The sequence below is a fragment of the Chelonoidis abingdonii genome, chromosome 18 (genome assembly GCF_003597395.2).
Source record: "Chelonoidis abingdonii isolate Lonesome George chromosome 18, CheloAbing_2.0, whole genome shotgun sequence".
Classification (NCBI taxonomy): Eukaryota; Metazoa; Chordata; order Testudines; family Testudinidae; genus Chelonoidis; species Chelonoidis abingdonii.
Window position 1 is genome coordinate 8,836,521 of NC_133786.1, and position 20,539 is coordinate 8,857,059.

The 20,539-nt window shown below is 45.2% G+C and overlaps 1 protein-coding gene across 11 annotated transcripts in view; it reads left to right on the forward strand.

The window, feature by feature from the left end:
• NTM (neurotrimin) overlaps positions 1–19,826 on the forward strand; it is a 704,730-nt gene extending 684,904 nt beyond the window's left edge. For 3 of the 11 annotated variants that reach the window (XM_032802373.2, XM_075073594.1, XM_032802371.2), the window contains 3 exons: positions 1,188–1,223; positions 13,523–13,555; positions 18,171–19,824. In XM_032802373.2, coding sequence (XP_032658264.1) covers positions 1,188–1,223; positions 13,523–13,555; positions 18,171–18,271 — 170 coding nt within the window. In that variant the 3' untranslated portion in view covers positions 18,272–19,824. Of the gene's footprint in view, positions 1–1,187; positions 1,224–4,719; positions 4,811–13,522; positions 13,556–18,170 lie in introns of all 11 variants that reach the window. The other 8 variants (XM_032802376.2, XM_032802377.2, XM_032802381.2 and 5 more) reach the window with 8 other exon arrangements.
• The last annotated feature ends 713 nt before the right edge of the window (positions 19,827–20,539 follow it).

Consider the following 20,539-nt stretch of genomic DNA (forward strand, 5'->3'; position numbering starts at 1 on the left):
GTCACCCTGGCTTTTGGGGAACCTTCCAGGGCTCCCTCAGTTTGTTCTGGGCTGCTGTTGAACTGGTCTGAAAGTGTGAGCCAGGCCAAGGCTGATTAGTTAACACCGCTGCAAACCACACTGTTATTGGGTTGGGGGGTGGGGACAATGGAAATGTGCTGAGTCGGCTTTTCCAGTCAATCATGAGTCAGGCTGTGCTGACATGAACAGTGGGGTGGTTGTGAGGTTGGATTTATTGGTGTGGGAAATCATGGGATGAAAAGCAAAACATTTTAGAGCCTTAAAACCCCTTCTGTGCTGCTCAGCTTCCTGCCCTACAGGAGACATTCCACTAAATAACACTGAGTTCCTGTAGAAAGACACACCCTACCTGTAGAACAGGTGAGATTGTAACATACTAGGGCCCCAGTCCTGCAGGTGAGTCTGTGTAGGTGCAGGGATTGATCTGCCTGGATAAGTCGGGACCTAGAATTCTATAGAACATCCCTGCAGCTATCAAATCTTTGTCATGCTTCACCTCACCATGCACGATCGGTAGTAATACAGCCTTGCAAAATTCTGTGTGGCCAGGGTTGGGGACTTTATTTTGGTGGGCGAATAACATATTGTTAGCTTTTCATTTATATTATGGTGGCAAGGACGAGCATGGGGATTTTGTAATTGGGTTGTACATTTCCAAAGAGGCACTTTGGTCTAGTGGCCAGTGCACTGGACTGGGAGTCAGGAGACCTGGAGATCTGCCAATTATCTACTGTGTGTCCTGGGGCAAGTCTCTCCCCATCTCTATAGCTCTGGTCTTCCCTCCTTTTGTTTGTCTATTTCAATGGTAAGCTCTTCAGGGAAGGGATGATCTCTCTCAGTGTATTTTTTATAGCACCTGGTCTTGGCTGGGGCTTTCAGGCATTCCTATAATAATCTCCCTTTTGCAAGGCTGCCATAATATTATTTATTATTTTAAACTCATGGTAAGATCATTTCTGCAATTTCCCATGATTCATTTCACTCACATCAGAAAGAGTCTGCTGCTCCCTGGCCCCACCCTCTGACCTTTTAAATGCCCCCCCCCCCTCCACCTCTATTTACACATCAGAGTGTTTGCAAAGTGGTATGTGAACTATAATTTATTTGTTTATTTATTTATTTATTTTTGTCATTTTTCTCTTCCGTCGTTTCCTCCCCCGGTTTAGAAATAAGTGAGCCCACAAGCTCAACCTTGTTCCAAGGTCAGTATCACTCCCGCTGTGTGTCACATCTGCTGTCCTTCCCCTGCCCTTAACCTCTGCCTGCTCTCACGTTCCCTGTTTTCCTGTCTGACAACATGCATGGAGGCCAATACCACTTCTGGGAGGGTGGCCAGAAAGGATGCAGGTAGACGGGCTGTGACTGGTCACCTGGAATTTGTCTCCATAAATAGTGTGGCTTAAACTTGACACGCTTGTCTTGTCGACCCAGAATTCCTTCCTAGAGGGGGTGCAAAATGCAGTTCTGCTTCGTCTCTTCATAGAGCTTGTGCCCAGACTCCTTGTCCAATTGGATACAAATCCCGTTTGCAATCTTCACCTTCAAAATGTTGTAGCTAGGGTCTTTTCAAGCTGGCCCCAGGGATCCAGTCCCAGTTCTTCTCCTTATTCTGAATGTTGCAGTATGAAACATCCCCGTGGATGCTAATGCAGATATTGGACCCCATCCTGCAAGGTACTGAGCTCCAGCTGCTCCCACTGAATGTGCAATGGAAGTTGAGGGCACCTGATAGCAGAACAAACAGTAGGGCCTTTGAGAGCTATAGGTGAGGCCTTAATGGACCCTCGCTGTCTTCAGAGGATTTGCTGTGCCCACATCTGCCTTGGGAGGAGGGATGTGCAGTGATAAGGCATCCTGTCATTGCTGGAGACCCTGGCTCAGGAGCATTCTTAGGCCTTGCTGGGAATCTGGTGCAAAATCAGAGCAATGCACCAGATCTGCTTTAGCCTTTCCCTGGATAACTAGGCTAGAGGAAAGGCTAAAGCAGAGCTGGCTTTAGGATTTGGGGAGTCTCTACTGAGGTTATTCTTGGAGGGTCCCCAACCTTTTAATCTCCCCTTTTCTTGTGCAATCTCCTCTAGCCACGGTTAGGACAGGGTCTGGAAGATTTTCTCCCTGCTCGAGGACTGGCCTCCTCCAGGTCAGAAATTACACCAGTCTTTGCCTTGCCAACTCTGGCTGAAACAAGGCAGATCTAGTGGAGCACTGGTCAGCACCCCCGGGCGGCGGCAGCAGCACTCTCAGTGTTGCAGTCATTTTGGGACTGGCTGTTCCACAAATGCAATCCCCCTTGGCTTTATCTTCGACAGCTCCCAAATGGCAGCTGTTGGCTAAGAGCATCTCACCATCGAACCTCTGAGGTAGCGCATGAGCAGAGCAGCTACACAGGTGATACCAAGGGGCACTGGGTGGCTTGCTCTGGAGAGTAGAAGCTACATGCATGATAGTTTAGTGCAGAAGGGGAAATAGCATCGGGTGGAAGTAAAAGAGAACCAGCTGTAGGAGTGAGTATCTTCCCAGCGGGGTATGTGTACAGCTTGCCAGTCAGAGCCAACCGAAAATATCCGTGAAGGATTCCAGTATTTCCAGCCAGTCCTCCTACATGCTTGGCATCTTCGTTTATGGCATGGTCAAGATCACAAAGGGAAGGGATGGGGAAAAAATCACCCTTAGTCCACTGTGGTCTTTAGAAAAAGACGACTCCATACCAAGCCTGGTACGTTTATCTGCATCCCCTGCTCCCCTCACAGTGTCAACAGAGACAAGGTCACCTCATGCCCACACGTGGAGGCATTTATTAATCATCCCTTCATCCTGTTTTGTTTTTTCTTTCTTTTCTGTTTATCTCTTGCATGCCAATGCCCACATCTCTCCTTTTCGTGCTTCCCTCCATTCTGCCATATAAGTACCCGCCAGTCCTAATAACTCACCTTCATTCTACTAAACTCCTTAGTGTTCTGTAAAGAAGGGAAATTGGGAGGTGTTAGGCAGACGAAAACAATGTCTTGTCGCAGAAGCCAACCAGCTAATGCACAGAGATAGGACAGATGCATGTGCAGGCACGGAGGTAGGGTAGATACAGGCTGAGATATGGTAGATGGAGCTGGGTAAAGCATTGGGATGCTTCAGATGGCTGAACACAATTGCTAATGGGTTGTGAATAGGTGTAGGTGGGTTGCGATTAGCCATATTGCTAAATGAGACAGGTGTGAGCAGTCCCAGATAGATCCCGGCTAGATGGGAGTGGAGTCCTAGGCGTGAGAAGGTTTCCAGTATGGAAGAGGTTGAGAACCACTGCAAGAGACGGATGAATGAGACAACCATGGACACAGTGAATGGTTTGTATAAGTCGGCAGATAGGTGCAGTACATAGATCCCATAGATGTATGTGGCATAAATACATACTGATGCGGGGAGTGAGGCGGGATGAGAGGTGGATGGATGCAGTACACAGACAGGTGGATACCGGAGGTAGACATTGTTAGACCGTTTACAGGTGACGCAGCTCTGCAGAGAGAACAGGGTTAACATCTGAAAGTCCTGGTAACTGTTTATAACCATCTGGGCTTCTCAGAAGGTGGCTGTTGCACAGAGATTGGAACCCGGTCCCTCTTGGAAGGCTTGTGGGTATATTTGCCAGCCATTTGTCCTCTTCAGTGAGGTCATGAGCTCCGTGTCTCAGTGGCATGCAGAATTACCTGGCCTGCTTTTGTGACACAAGGAAAGAAGCTGACTCAAGCCGCTATGCCAGGGGCTTTGGCAGCTATGATCATCAGGCGCCACAGGTCTCTGCCATATGCGCATTCGCTTTGAGCACATTAGGATTTGGAGACACACCCTGCGCCAGATCCATTCCTGGAGTAACTCCACTGCCTTCAATGGAATCAAACAGGGATGAAGTTCACCCAGTAGAAATAGAAATCAGCAAACCTGAGCAGGCAGAAAGCTTGAATCCCATCAGAGTCCGATGGTGGGGTTGACTAGACCTTTCTAGAATGATTTGTTGAATTGCTCCAAAGACAGTAAGGTTTTGTGAAGTGGATAGGAATAGGATCATTGGACCTGATTCACCGCTCAAATACCCCAGGTTGACACTGTGCTGAATCAGATCCAGTGTGTTTGCTGTAATCCTAGATGGGAGTCAGAGAGCAGCAGTGTATGAAATGCCCTGGGTTTTCTTTGTCTAGCTCCTTTTATTCTCAGATGCAGATCCACCATCGCCCTCCAGGCCTGTGCTACCTCTAGACTAGATCACTGCATGAAATTCAACCTGCAACTCACCTTCAAGGCAACGCTGGGGCTTCAGCAGGGGCAGACTGCAGTCAGCCAGCTTTGGAGCAGGGTGGGCTAGTGGAACCCAGCTACCGCTGCACTCTGAATACAGTCAGCTAATTCACTCCTGGGTGAAATTCAAGGGGTTGGTTTGGGCCCTACTTATCTCAGCTATCTCTTCTCCCTTTATACCGTGCACTGTGATGACTGTATTTGTCAGGAAAGGTTTGGCTTTCCGACCCAGTGGTGACGCCTGGGGAGTTGAAGGTGGGGTATTCTCTGTTGCAGACACTTGCCATGGAAATACTGAGCCTGACCACACTTAGAACTCTTTGCTTGGTCCTTCCTAGGAGGGCAGGCACTAGAATCTCTGATCACCCAGCTTGGAAGTCATCGCCTTTCAGCTTATCTGTGTTCTTGTCACAGATACTCCACTTGGGAAAGAGGCTGAGCCAGAAATCCACCCGTGCTCACTTGAAATACAACCCACATGTGTGATGAGACTCTGAGAGCTCGGGTACATGAGCTGGTAACAAAGAGACTGCCACTCCAAGGGCGGACCCGTGTTCCATTGAATCTTCTCTCCTTTCTCAGCACTGCTCTACACTGGGAACTTACATCGGCATAGCTACGTCTCTCAGGCATGTGAAAAACCCACATCCCAGAGAGACGTAGCTAAGCCAGTCCAACCCCTAATTCTTTTGTTGACCTCACTACTGCCTCTTAGGGGAGGTGGATTACCTGTACTGATGGGAAATCCACTCCTGTTGGTATAGGTGGTATTTACACTGAATGACTATGGCGGCACAGCTGCAAGCAGTTTAAGTGCTGGATGCTTCAAAGGAAATCACAGTGCACCTTTCTGCAATAATATCCCCATAGGGTGGGTGTCTCCCTGCTCCCAGCTAGCAACTGGTTTATGACCTGAAGCATCAGGACTTACCTGGGCAGTATCTGGTATCAGTACCCTGATCTATCTTCTTCAAGGTCCCTGAAGGTACTGTACAAGTAAAGGTATTTGACGGGAGATTTTCACTCTGCCATGCCCCAGGCCTCCCTTTTACATGCACACAGAGACCATCGGGCCAGGGGCTCAGGACAGTGCACAAAGTCATTTGGCTCTGAGCCTGTCTCTCTCACTTGGAGTGTTCTCTGAAGGAACGTTCACAACAACTTGAGCTGCGCTGCTGCTGTCTTACCGACTGGCTTGGTCCCCGCGGAGTCTTTTATCCCCCAGGCATTAAGCTGGCTTTTGATGATATCAGCGCTCGGTAAAAGGTCAGCTGATTAACGTCTGAAAGCGATCATCAAGCCAATTTATTAACGAATATGGGACTAGAGGAAAACTCCTGAGATCACACGGGAACAATTGCAAAAAGAAGTGGTTATCAAAGACAGGCTCAGCATCCCCTGAGGATTAAAGGGAGTCACTCAGGAGCTGGACTTCCAGTTTGCAGCACTTACAGGCATAGCATGTGCCAGAAAATTTGCTGGGCTTTCTGCTATAAAGCAGCATCTTCTGGACTTTTGTGTGTGTGTGCGTGCTACCCCAAACTGCGACTCTTTCTGCGTGGAATCAGCAAGATCAGCAAGAAGCTGTTGGCTGCAGGAGTGGCAGGAGATCAAGAGGTTGTTTGTCCTTTCTTCACCCTGCTAGAAAAGCATGATCACATGATCATGTCGCTGGACATGTTGAGTTGCCTGAATGTCATGTCCATATAGCCTTCTTCCAGGACAGGAGGGATCACACATGACACGAGCATGATTCCTGTCTGCAAATGGAAAAAAGCTGGAGATTAAACTAACTCCTCGGGGGCAGGGAGGGATTCTTCAGGAAAACCAAATGCTCTGAGGTGATGGCTCATAGCCTAGCAGAGAGCACGGCCGGGTTCCCCTCACCATCTGTGAGGACCTTTGCCTTATGGGTGAGTTTTCAAGTGTTTTATGGGTGTGCAGAACAGTGCAGGCAGTTCAGTCCCCATGCTGGGCCTATGTAGGTACTAGTGCCATCTTTCCCACATCAGTGAAAAAAGAACATCTTATCTATGGAGGCTGACCCTGTGTCCTAAGAGCCCCTCTGTGAACATCAAAATGCGGCCCCCCAAATCCTCCACAGTCAGTGAAGCAATATCCAGAAGGGAGTCTTCTTGGGAAATGAGGGACCTCTGTGATCCCAGGGTTTTCATGTGCCACTCATCAGAGCCGCATGTGGTCCTGTTGCCCACCTTCAGACAGTAGGAGCCATCAGTACTTCAAAGGCATAAAAGAAGCAAATGACATAATTAGAAGTAGGAGTAGTGGTTGCTATAGCACCAATCTCTCAGACTGTTTTTTCATAGGCTCTTAGAAAGGTAGGACTGGAAGGGACCTCAGTAGGTCATCTAGTCCAGTCCCCTGCACTGAGGCAGGACTACGTATTTTTTAGACCATCACTGGCATGTATTTGTCTAACCCATTCTTAAAAATCTCCAGTGATGGAGATTCCACAGCATCCCCAGGCAATGTATTCCAGTGCTTAACCACAGTGACAGTTAGGAAGTTTTTGTCATGTCTAAAACCCCCTCACTGCAGTTTAAGTTCATCATTTCTTGTCCTCTCCTCAATGGATAAGGAGAATAATTTCCTCTTTGTAACAACTTTTTACATTCTTGAAGACTATTATCACTTCCCCCCTCAGTCTTCTCTTCTCCAGACTAAACAAACCTAGTTTTCCCAGTCTTCCCTTGTAGGTCATGTTTTCTAGACCTTTGATAGTTTTTGCTGCTCTCCTCTGGACTTTCTCCAATTTGTCCACATCTTTCTTGAAGTTTAGTGCCTAGAACTGGACACAGTATTCCAGCTGAGGCCTTATCAGGGTGTCATTATTAGGGTGAGCAGAGTGGAAGGATTACTTGCTTACAATGCTCTTGCTAATACATCCAAGAATGATGTTCACTTTTTTCCCAGCTGTATGACATTGTTGGCTCATATTTAATTTGTGATCCACCCTCGAATCTTTTTCAGCAGTATTCCTTTGATAGCAGTCATTTCCTGTTCTGTATTTCTGCAATTGATTGTTCCTTCCTATTTTGCATTTGTCCTTATTGAATTCCAGCCTATTTATTTCAGACCAGTCCTCCAGTTTGTCGAGATCATTTTGAATTCTAATTTTCTTCAAACCTCATTCCTAAAGCTTCTGGCTTTGTGGATTTCACTCTGTTTTTTTTTTAACCAGTATAAAAAGAATGCTTGCATTATTGAGTGTTTAAAAAAAAAGTTTGCTGTTTAAATTGTAAGCAGTAGAGTTTTCACCACACTGTGAAAGCATCATTAGAGCTGCCTGGAAGCTGTCACAGCCTCCCCCTCACCAGGCTTTCAGGCTAATCAGTGTCACAAATGACTCGGCTTTTGTAGTTAAAAGTTTGTCTGTCTGTCTATGGCTGTTAAATGCATGTTTCCTAGTCTATTCATCCTGAGACATGCTCCTGACTGATGCATCATTGGGCTGAAATTTACCCAGGGTTGACACAGAATTTCTCCTGGATTAAATAACCTGGCAGAGGAGCCACATGGCAGACAGCCCACTAGTTGGGCAAGGTTTCATTAGGAAAAAAAGTGGCCACAACCTCCCTTGCACTTGGGATGGGGAAGGGTTGTAATGGGCCAGCTCTGTCTGCAAAGGAAGCATTGGTGTCTACATGGGGGTAGGAGTTGTGCTGATTCAACCCATACCCTCATCAAACTCCACCAGCAGGTCTCTGGTAAACTGAAAGCTGTCTTCCTGGGATAGTGATGCATCGGGCCATGCTTATGCAGAGAAGCTCCAGTTGCATCTCTTTCTGTGCCAGGTTTATGGCAGTTGGCAGTTGGACTGAATGAAATAGGTGCTGATATACCACATGCATTGCTTATGTAAAATCCCACAGTGACTAGCCGTGCAGGGATGAATTGCAGACACCAGGTTGAAAATGCATGGTGAAATGTCTTGACCACCCATTTGATTAAAAACCACATGGAGCCTATCGTGAAGCCCTTAATTGGGTCAATCTCCCACTGAATGAGTGAGGCGGGCAGGAAAGAGAGGTTGACCTTATGGTTAAGGCGCTAAACTGGAACTCAGGAGACCCAGGTTTTGGAGCTAGCTCTGCGAGACTCGCTGTGGGACTTTGATCAGGTCACTTAAAATGATTTTTTTTCAAAGCCACCCAGGGGATTTAGAGTCACAATTCAGATTAATTTTAACTAATTAATTCTAAAGATTTGTGTGCATCTAAAGCTCCTAATGAACTTTGAAAATGTCAGCTATAAATTGTGTGCCTCAGTTTCCCCACTTAGAAACTGGGGATACTCATCTTCCCCTTCCCTTACCCTTTGTCTGTCTTGTCTATTTAGATTGCAAAGTCCTCAAGTGGGGATTCTCTCTTATAAGCACAGTCAGACACAGATCTCAGTTGGGGGCATCCAAATGATATTGTAACACAAATAAATAATAATAATAATAATTAATAATAAGGATTGGACCTGGAAAAAAATACCCAGTGAGTGCCAGATTCTGTCATGTTTACTTATATTGAGTCTCTTTCTCCATTGCCTTACACTTTACATAGATTCTTCCCAGAAGGGACCATTAGATCATCTCATCTGACCTCTATATTGCAGGTCATTACTTTTCACTCATCTTACCGCTGCACTGAGCCCAATAACTTGTGGGTTGGCTAAAGCACATTCCAGAAAGGCATTCTCTCTTGCTTTGAAGACAGGGCCGGCTCCAGGCACCAGCTTATCAAGCAGGTGCTTGGGGCGGCAACTCCGGAGCAGGGCTGCACTTTCAGGTATCTGGTGGCAATTTGGTGGAGGATCCCTCACTCCCACTTGGAGCGAAGGACCTCCCACTGAATTGCCGCAGATCGCGATCGCGCCTTCTTTTTTTTCTTTTTTTGGCTGCGTGGAGCGGCAAAACCCCTGGAGCTGGCCCTATTTGAAGACATCGAGACATGGAGAATCCAGCACTTCCCTTAGCAGTTTATTCCAATATGGTTAATCACCCTCACTGTTAAAAAGCTGTGCTGATTTCTAATCTGAATTTGTCTGGCTTCAGTTTCCAGTTCTTCTTCTGCCTATCTCCACTAGATTAGAGTCCTTCCATATGCAGTATTTTCTCCCTCAGAAGTACTTATACACTGTAATCAAATAACTTCTCAGTCTTCTTTTTGAATAGTTAAACAAATTAAGCTCTTTCAAGGATACTCTCCATTTCAAAGTTAGGTTTTCTTAACTATATCACTCTGGCCTGTGAAAAATGTCATGCCCTGTGTGATGTCATTTAGCTCAGCTAAGCCCCAGTGTAAACACTGCATCAGCTTTTCCATTATTTTGCTTGGGATTGATGACAGGCTAACTGAGCTATAGATAAGAATCATCTTACTTTCCCTTATTGAATATTGGCACAACATTAGCACTCTTACATTCTTCTTGAACTTCTCTGCTATTTCAAGAGTTACTAAAAATTAACATCAGTGGGTCAGAGATCTCCTCAGCCAGCTCTTTTAGGACTCTTGAGTGCAAGTTTTCTGGACCTGCTGATTTAAATATATTTATCCCTAGTGACTGCTGTTTACTATCCTCCTTAGTTAGTAATGGCCTACAAAGTACTTCGTCATCCTCACGTGATACAGCCTGCTTCTTTCCACATTTAGAACACAAACACGTATTGAACACTTCTGCCTCATTAACAAATTTACAATCTCCATGTGGTAATGAAACTATGTAATTGGTAGGATTTCTTGTATTCCTTATATACTTTAAAAAATCCTTATTGTCCTTAGCCCTGCAAGCCATGATGTTTTCTTGTCTTTAGCTTCCCTTATCAATTTTCTGCACTGCATAACTTCTAATTTATATTGATTGCTATCTATTTTCTCCTTCCCCATTTGTTATATATTCCTGTATTCATTTTTAATTGCTGCCTTCACTTTTCCATTGAACAACGGTGGGCTTTTAGCCAAAGTTGACCTCTTTCTTGATGGTGGAATCAGGGACAAAAAGCCATCTAATAAACTCTTCTTAAATAGCTCCCAATTTTTATTCACATTTTTCTGTTTAATTTTTTTCTCCCAGTAAATTTTGCTCATCATTTTCTTCAGCTTTGGAAAATTAGTCCTTTTGAAGCCCCGAATATATATATTACTCGTCAGGACTCTCTACTCTTTGCCCATATTGAATGTAATCAGGTCTGATCACTGGTCCCTAGGCAACCACTAACTTCCAATCCAGTGATTAATTCATCTTTATCCATCATACTGAGGTCCAAAATAGAGTTACCTTGGGATGGGTGCAATACCTGTGTGTTAGAAAATGATCATCTAGAATATTTAGAAGCTCTAATGATGCTTTATTACTGGCTGCATGAAACCAGCAACCTGTGCCTCCCCAGTTGAATTCTCCCAGAACAACACACTTTTTCTCTCCACTCTTTACACACAGATGGTTAAGAAGTATCTCACCATGCTCACTGGTTTGATTCGGAGGCCAGTAACATACCAGTACCCTTTCTGGGCATTGGTAGCTAGCACATTGATCCATATGCATTCAAAATCCTGGTATCAATAACTCTAAAACAAGTAATGTTGTCTTTAATGTAGAGTGTCATCCCCTCCCTTCTTTTCCCACCATCATCCACAGCTGTGCAAAGTGGGTATGAACACTACCGGATCAGAGTGGTAGTGTTTTAAAACCACTTTGCAGAATTGTAAATGACTATACAAGGTGTAAGTCAATAGAGAATTGGGCCTATAGGGAAGCAGTTTACTCTCTGAGTAGTCTCACTTACATGAATCTGATCCTTAATTATTTTGGCCATAAAATCTATTTACTGAGTCCTATAAACAGGGTTAGGGAGCCTGGCTTCTTTTGTGGCTAATCTTGAATAAATATATTCCACCAAAAAAAAGAAAAAGGTCATTTTTTAAAATTATTATTTAACATACAGTACAGGGCATCCTGCTTAATTCAGTTGCTAATTTGATTCTTTCTTTAATTTATCAAGATCTCTGGAACCAAATCTTTTTTTTATTATTATTATTTAAAAAAAACCATAAAACATCCATTTCCACCCTTTATTGTGATCAGTGTTGATTGCTTTAGGCAGGTACAATTAGATAATTCTATCTAGAAAGTTGCAATTAATAAGGATGGGGCCAACATTCTGCATGGGAGAGAGAAAGAAAGAAACCAAGGGAAATCCCGAGAATAATAATAAAAAACAAGTGCAAATTCAAGGCACACTATTTAGACATTCTGGGCCAAACTCAACCCTGATGTAACTCCACTGTGGCTCTATCAATGAATGTCTCTCTCAAGTTGAAGGGCCAGAGCCTCAAATGGTGTAAATTAGTGGGTCGCCCTTAAGTTTTATTACAGATCTTGCCATCTGCTCTGCCATCTATGATGGCCAGGTCTGTAATAAAATCAGCTTCTTGTTTAAGGTTCAATATGCAACCATGAGGCACACTGCTGAGAACTGGCATCAGTCATCTCATTAAAGCCAATGGGCCGACTCTTAATTTAAAGGGTAGGAATGGGCTTGATTGAAATCAGAGGTAGGAGCTAAGGCTGGCAGTTTAGAAGTGGCCACTGCTTTTTGGGCACCTCTGATTTTGGGTGCCCTGTTTGTGATTTTCCAAATGGCTGAGCACCCCACAGCTCCAGATGAAATCAAAGGGTGCTCAGGACCACTGAAAAATCAGGCCCTATGTGTCTCAGAGGCACCCAGAATCAGTGACTCCTTTGGAAAAAGTTGGCCTGAATGTCTAACTTAAGGGCCAGATCCGGAGCTATGCTGATTAATGCCAGCTGAGGATCTGGCGCTAGATGTTATTTTAAGACTAAATGATAATACTACTTTGCATTTGCAGTGCTTTACATATGTAAAACGGCCTACAAATATTAACTAAATGAATTTCCCCACCCCATGAGTGAGATATTTACCAATCCTATTTTACAGATGAGGAAACTGAGGCAGAGAGGTGCTGTGCCTTGCATAAGGGAAGGTAGCATTTTGAGTCAGTGGCCAAGCTGGGTTGAGAAGTCAGGACATGCTGATTCTAACCCCTGGGTTCATTTCTTCCAGTCGCAATTGCTCCCCACAATAGTTGACTGGTAATCCCAAACGTTATTGAGGAAAGGCCTGTACATGCAGATATCTGAAGTTCCTTGTGCTCCAGGTTGCTCTTTGCACTATTCCGGTCTGCCTGTCTAATTCTGAGCCTCATCACCATCTGTTGCACATGGAGAAGGACTCATTTTTGTCCAAGCCAAGATAAACCCTACACCACCACCTTTAGCTTTTCTCTGTCTTTCTTCAAATCCACAAGGTTTAGTGTGGGATCAGGGCACTGCCTGAGCATTGCTAGGCGGATTATGTAGGCCTCTTTGCTGGTCTTCTCTGCATTCTCAACAGGAGCCTAACACTGCAATACAACCCTTCCCACCATTAGCTTGCACCTATGTCAGCTGAAACTAGTAAGACCCGGCATTAGTGAGGATAATGCTATGTCCTGGGCCAGCAGAGGCCTTCAGTTAACTCACAGGGGCTCATCATTGCAGTAAAGAACAGGTAGGTTTCTTGGATACAATCGGCATGACTGACCGTCTGCCTGAAATCCCCCAAAGTGTCCTCGTCGGGCGAGCACTGATCTCGTTTCCAACATGGGATGGGGCTGTTTCCTTCCCAGGATTGCTAGTCAGAACAGGGAAGGCAGGACATTGGTACTAGCCATTGGAGATGAGCTTGACCCAAATCCCCCATGCTTTAAGAGAGTTCGGATCCTGATCCAGTCTTTGCAAACAACCCTACCTCTAATGGGACAAATAACCCACCCTCTGAGCTTGGAGAACATTGGGGAAACAACCATGAACCCTGGGTCAGAACTATGTGGCTGGTTCTCCCCTGCCTTGTAGCCATCAGTTCACCCCTGTGCAAAAGGAACATCTAACGCTGCCAGATCTGCAGGGTTGTGCTTTGCACTCTCTTTTGCACAGGGATGGATGACGACACAAGGTGCAAGCCAGTGTGAAATCAGGCCCAGCAAGCCTCAGACCTGTCTCTAATAATACTAGTAACAGCCACCTTGACATTAGCAGGGGGAGTCAAAGGCTATGCAGGACGCTCAGTAGGGGGAAGAATCAGCTGAACTGTCTTTAAACGTCATTTTCCATTCACCTTAACCATGACTTGTTCTTTAATTTTTAGAAGAGACAACTACAGCCTTGACACCCTGGAAAGGTCAGTAAATGTGCTCCCCAAACTGTGATTGCTCCCCAAACTCTGGTTTCGCTGCTACCGCCAGCCCCTCTGCTTCTGCTGTTCCTTGTTTTCCCGTGGCTGAGCTAACACCAAGGGATCGGCTGAGTGGAAGTCACGATCTCTTGTCCCACAAACCACCGAGAGCACCAATGCAACTAAATTCCTCGCTGCACCCCGGCTTTGTGGGGACCGCTGCAGCCCACCCATTAATGCTTGCAGGGTTCTAATTCAGTAGCATTACGAATTAGGAGCAAGAAATACACCTGTGATGAGGCGTAGCCATGCTTGTGTCCGGAATCCTGCAAGCTGTCCTTTCTTGTAGCCTAACATTCTGTAGAGACCTTCTTTGCACGGCCTTTTCCTCTGGATGCTGTGCAGCTCCCTGCCTAGCTCTCACTCTCTTTCTGTCCCCTTTTGGTATGGCAAATATCAGGAGTTTTTTCTGGTCTGATTCACTGGGCTTCAGAGAAAATCTGTCTCATTCGAGGTCCTTATTCCTCCCAGATGTTTTCAGCAGATAATTGATGCTTGTAACATTTCTCTAGGACACTACAGGGTTTGATAATTGGCCTCTTTGGACTGTCACATGTTTCCCTAATGAGCTGGAAATAATGAATGCATGAGACCTGGAGAGCAGTCACAGCCTGGCCTCCTTATCAGCTGCACTGCTACTGACACAGCAGTGCTAGCTCCTGCCAGCAAGGGTTCCATTACTATCCACGCACAGCACTTGGCTCCCTCCAGAGCTTGCTCCGAAATTTCAGCAGGTTCAGCCCAGTTTTCAGGCACCCGATGCTTTCAGCTCTCCAGGATGCTGGATCCAACTTTGTTATGATAACCCCAGTTGACCCTCCAGTGCTGGCAAACATGGCTTTTCTTTTTTGAATGCCTTGGATAACAGGTACAAGAAGTGAAATCTGTTTAGCCAAAGAAAAAGAGCATGTTAAAAAAAAAAAAAGCCAAGGATGGCTACACCCTTCTCTGGTGCCAGAGGGCATCTAGACAAATGCACACCAGTGGCCAGAAACGCTCAGCGTCCGATGTGCTCCCAACATGCTCAGCTCTTCAGAAAAACTTACCACTTATTTTGGAGTCTAAAGAGGTCGAAGGCAAGTTCTTTTGAAAACCTGGTCAGAAATATCACAATGGGACCTGCTGGGACATTGTTGAGAAATCTGGCCCCAGTTATGGGTCCTGAGTAGGACCAGTTGAAAATTTTCTGTCAAAACTGTTTTCCTATGGAAAATTAGGGGGTTGACTAAATGAAACTATTTTTTCTTGGAAAGTGTCTGCTTTTGTGGAAAATTTCAATTTATCACTGAAAAACAAAGTGCCTGGAAAAGGAAATGTTTTCATTTGGAAATGTTGCTTCTGCGGTGCCTTATGGGAGTTAGAGTTTGGTTGACTCATGTCCCCATTTTTCCCTTTGAGCTAGACTACCTGTCCAGACTACATCTCCCGTGGCCACGGACTCCCATCATTCACAGCCCACGGTGCATCATGGCAGATGTAGTCTGACCAGGGAGGCAAATGGGAACATAAAGTATCCTAACTACAAGTTCCATGAGGCACTTCAGCAGCATTTACAGTTCAAAATATTTTGGTTTGCGACTGAAATTTTCAATATTCAAATTTCCACCAAAAATTTGAAAATTTTGGTGCAAAATGTAGATAAAATAAATACATAAATAAATAAAAAATAAATGGCGGGAGGAAAAACCAACCAGCTCTGGTGCTGATCATGTAAAAATGTAGTTCAAAGCATGTATCCTAGTGCACTTTGTTTACACACATCGTTGTGTGTTACCCCTCCGTACCCTACTCCCTTTGCATCATGGCAGTTTAAAGACTGCTAGTGAACAGCAATGTTGAATCTGCGTTCAGTCCTGCCTGCCACTCTGGGTTCCATCTGGAGGGAGATGTAAACCTTTTATACTTTACTAGCATGTTTTCTTTTGCATGAGATGTGGAATGAAACTCCTGGCTACTTCTTGAAAGTCGCAGGATTGTTTTCACAAGCATAGGGATCTTAACTATGTGATACAGGAGGTCAGAGTAGATGGGCACAGTGGGCCCTGCTGGCGTTGGAATCTATGAACCATGGTTTCCCACTCCAGTTCCCCTGTTTACCTATCATTCTTGCAGCCATCTCAACAGAATGGGGGAATTCTTCATTCCCTGTATCAGGCAGCTGTGCATAGCTGCTGTGAACTTTTTAAAGGCTGTTTAAGGTAGGGTGACCAGATGTCCTGATTTTATAGGGACAGTCCCAATTTTGGGGTCTTTTTCTTATATAGGCTCCTATTACTCCCCACCCCCTGTCCCGATCTTTCACATTTGCTGTCTGGTCACCCTAGTTTAAGGAAGGTGGATGCATTGCAGTTATGGGGAAGAGATCCCTCTCTATATAAAGTTTGGAGTCAGCTTGGAAAGTTTACCAACCATTTTTTACTCATTGGCTGGAAGGTGTTGTATAAACATCAGTCATTGGGCCAATTTTAGTTGCTCAGTGAGGAAGGTCTGAGTCCCTTCACCCCCTCTAGTCTGACCGGGCTTTGCAATCATCTTCTCTCGCACAGCAGATCCTCTGCCATCCCTCCTTCCAGCTAATGCTATAAAGTGAGTATGGCTGGGGGGACGGAGCTTGGCTGGGAAAAAGGCAGCGTGACCCAGACGTCTCTGCTCTCCGAGCAATCATCAGTTGCTGGTATAGCCTCTTAGGCTCATAAGCAACTGACGCCAGTGAGAGCAGCCCCCAAATCAGCCTAAATGTGATTTAAGGCCAACTTTGTGTCCCCACTCCCCAGCAGTTACTCCAACAACAGCCAAGGATCTGTCCCGTTAACTTTCTCAGGTTCTGTAGGACTTCCTGCTCAGGGGCGGTGCCAGATACTGCCTGGGGCAGCAAGCAGCGGGGGGCGGCAGTCAGGCTGCCTTAGGCGGCATGGCTGTGGGAGGTCCGCCGGTCCCACGGGTATGCCGAATCCGTGTTACTGGCGGACTTCCCGCACGCATGCTGCCGAACGCCGCCTGACTGCCATGCTTGGGGCAACAAAATACACAGAGCTGCCCCTGTCCCTGCTGCTTCTGGTACCTGTCAGGAAATCTTCCCCATCAGTCATCTCGTTGGGAAATATTTTCGTCTTGATGTTGGGATCTTTTCAGTGTATTCACTTGCCTTGCCATTTCTTTATTTTTATTGTTACTACAGTAGAGCCTAGGACTTTAGGAGAACTGGGGAGATAACAGCATGAAACCAATTAGTTATCAAGTCAAAATCTGCCCTCACTTCCATCCCTTCTAACTCCACCGCATGTAGAATTCGGCCCCTCGCATAAGAGTTTTCAGCTTTTAATTTGTGTTTTCTTTTAGTTATCATTATTATTGTCTGAGCTAAACCGAAACAAGAAGTCCGGTGACACCTTGAGGACTAACAGATGTATTTGGGCATAAGCTTTCATGGGTAAAAAACCCCCATTTGTTCAGATGCAGGGAGTGAAAGTTACAGACGCAGGCATTATATAATGACACATGAAGAGAAGGGCGTTACCTCACAAGTGGAGAACCAGTGTTGACAGGGCCAATTCAATCAGGGTGGATGTGGTTCACTCCCAATAATAGATGAGGAGGTTCAACTCCAGGAGAGGCAAAGCCGCTTTTGTAATGAGCCATCAAACAAAAGGTGACTTCCAAGAACTGCAAACTTTGCAAACCTGAACTAACCCTCAGAACACCCCAAGGTGCTAGGGAAGTATTTGCTGTCCCATGTATGTCGATGGGAAAACTGAGGAACGGATCATGGGCTAAGTTTTCAAAAGCAGCCACTGATTTTGGAATCAGTGACCTCCTTTGAAATTTTTGGCCTGTGTGACTGGCACAAGGCCACGGAGGGGAAGAATTAGCTTCAGAGCTCAAGTTAGAGTGTAGGAATCCTTGGTGTCCAGTCGCACATCCAGTTCACTAGGGCAGTCCCATCTCTGAGGCTTCTATCGCATGTGTGTTGACTTTTTTGGTAGAGCTTAGCTGGAAGAATGTGGCTCTTGGTTTTATGCTATAGAAGCTCAGTGCTTTGAGTATTGGCCTGCTAAACCCAGGGTTGTGAGCTCAGTCCTTGAGGGGGCTATTTAGGGATCTGGGGCAAAAATCTGTTTGGGACTTGGTCCTGCTTTGAGCAGGGGGTTGGACTAGATGACCTCCTGAGGTCCCTTCCAAACCTGATATTCTATGATTCTATGAGCTCAAACTAAGGGACTGGTTAATTGCTGCATCAGCATTTGGGCTCAGGCTGCGTCCCAAACTCTGGGACCTTCCCACTTTGCAGGGTCCTTGAGCCTGGGCACCAGCCTGAGCCTGAACATCTACATCACAATTCAACCACCCTGCAAGTCTAAATCTGCTGGCAGAGGCCAGCCATGGGTTTTTAATTGCAGATTCATTTCAGGGTGGGCATCCAAAGATGGACATGCCCCCAGCTCAGTTTTGCAGACATTGCCCTATGATTCTATGAATTAACCATGGCTAACTGGTTTATTTCTTGACTCCTCTGACTAACACCATCGGCTTCTTCCCTCACCCTCCCTCTCCCCCTTTGCAGGCCCTGGAGCAGTGCATGATGGGAACAACGGCACATCAAGAAGAGCTGGCTGCATTGGGCTGCTTCCCCTCCTGCTGTTGCATCTGTTCCTCAAGTTTTGACCCAAGTGCTGATTCTGCGGAGTAGCGACAACCACAGCAACAAGAAGAAAAAGTATAACATTTAAAAAAGAAAAATAAGCATTATAATAAAGAGAATGTATTACCAGAAAATCTGAGGAGGGGAGAGAGAGGGGGGGAGAAAAGGGAATTTAAAAAAAAAAAATCCATTTTTTTCTCGCTGAAGTTTTGACACAGCTGAACCTTTTTCTTTCTTTTTTTTTTTTTCTTTCTGCAATGGACAAGTGTGCCGGTACCAAGGACCAACCAGTACATTTGGCTGAATGGCTCCCCCCGCTTCCCCACCACATCCCTCATTCCAAGGCAGCTGGCTCGGTCATTTCTTTCTGCTCAACTCTCCTCCCTGGATGATTACGGAGTCGGCTGTTCCAGCACATGCATATGCAGACACACAGCATTTTTTTTTTCCTGGAGATATTCCCTCCTTTTCATGGACTGTGCTGCCATTCGTGTTAGTATGAAACAAACAAGCAAAAATTGATGCCGAGATGAACAAAAAGGAACAAAGCAAACCTGTTGTTAAACATTTCTTCATTCTACTACGCACGGACATCATGGAGAATGAGGGATTTGATTCATTATTAATTTTATTAATTATATTTTCTGATGAGCCTAGAACAATTAGTTAATAAAAAAACAAAAAAAAAGTATGTTTATTAAGCATTAAAAACAAAACAAGCAGATAGTGTTGTTCTTAACTAAGTGTGCAAGAGGTGGCATCTCAGCTTGTCTTAGGGTTTTTGCAAAATTGGTGTGAACAGTCAACGAGTCCTGAGGGGGGAAGAAAAGTGTTTTTACAAACAATTCCTCCACCAGCATTATAGAAACTTCATCCATTTCTCTGGTGTTTAAGGCAGAAGATACTATGCTAGCTATGGCTATCTACATACTGTTTTGGAAACGGAAAAGCTGATGTTCACTGTATGTTGAGTTGGATGGATATGCTTATTCTTTTTATGGGATATATAGATATATATATACATATATATATATATATAATTTTTTTTGTTAGCCTTCTAGCCACATTATTTCTCAACAGACTCCTCCTTCTGCCTGCATGCTGTATATGGACTTAGCTGTGTATTGGTCTTCTTCTAAGAGATGATAGAGTTTCTTGATGATTGTGTAATCAATTGCTGCCTATTATTTTGTCCCCTCCTTCCCCTAGGTTATTTACATGTTGGAGACACTTATTTAAAAAAACAACCAAACAAACAAAAAAGGAAAAGTAACAGATGCAGTGTCTCTTTGCACGTTTGGCTATTCCAAGGAGAAACCTTGTATAACAAGACGAATTTGTCATTCCCCTTTTTTGACACAGCTCGGGATGTTAACACAACACTGCAAACTGAAAACATCAACAGAAAAGGAACAAAACCCATCACCCACCTTTGATTTGGCCATTGGCTGGTCCTATGACACTTGTGTGGCTATGGGAGAAATTAACTTGCTTTATTTTATTGTTTCCTTCTTGGTGGACGAAACTGAAGAAACGTGCTTCACATCAAGGCTCTGGGATAGCCCCATGGCCAGAGGCCCTCCTGTGTCCTTGACTTGTTTTGGGGGGGACAAGAGGGAGAGGTTGTCTCTGACTATACATTAAAAAGATGTTCCATGTTGCTGTTCAGCCTGGCTGTAGTACCTCATTGTGAAGCTTGGAGAATTGGTTGTAATGGGCAGAGGGTGGATCTGTGCTCGTATAAACAAGAAAATGTTAATTCTTCAGTAATCTGCTGCTATCCTCTGCAGGAGAGAAGTAGATTTCAGAACAGCAGCACAGATCCTCAAAGGTATTTAGGCTCCTAATTCCCAGTGGGCATTAGGTACCTAAAAACCTTTGAAGATCTGGGCCAATTAGCACCAGAGTCCTGCTGTGAGTCTGATGGAGGAGGTGCAGTCTCTGAGGAGGAAGAATGGCAGACAGATGAAACCTGTTGTCATCCCTGCCTAGTGGCTATTACATGAATGTATGAGTGCCTCACCACGATGGTGACTGTCCAGATGCAGCTGACATTTGGGATGGGGGAATAGGGAGAAGAGAGGTAATGCTAAATAACCATTAGCAACATCACGGCCAGGATTGCAGCATAGAATGAAGGAGGGAGAGTAAAAATCTCCCAATCCTGCTCAGCCCATGATAAGAGGGTTTGAGTCTCAAAGCCCAGTGAGGTCAGCTGAAAGATTCCCATTGACTTTACTGACTTTGGATCAGTGAGTTGGGTCTCTTGGAATAGGCTGCTGAGCCTGGGG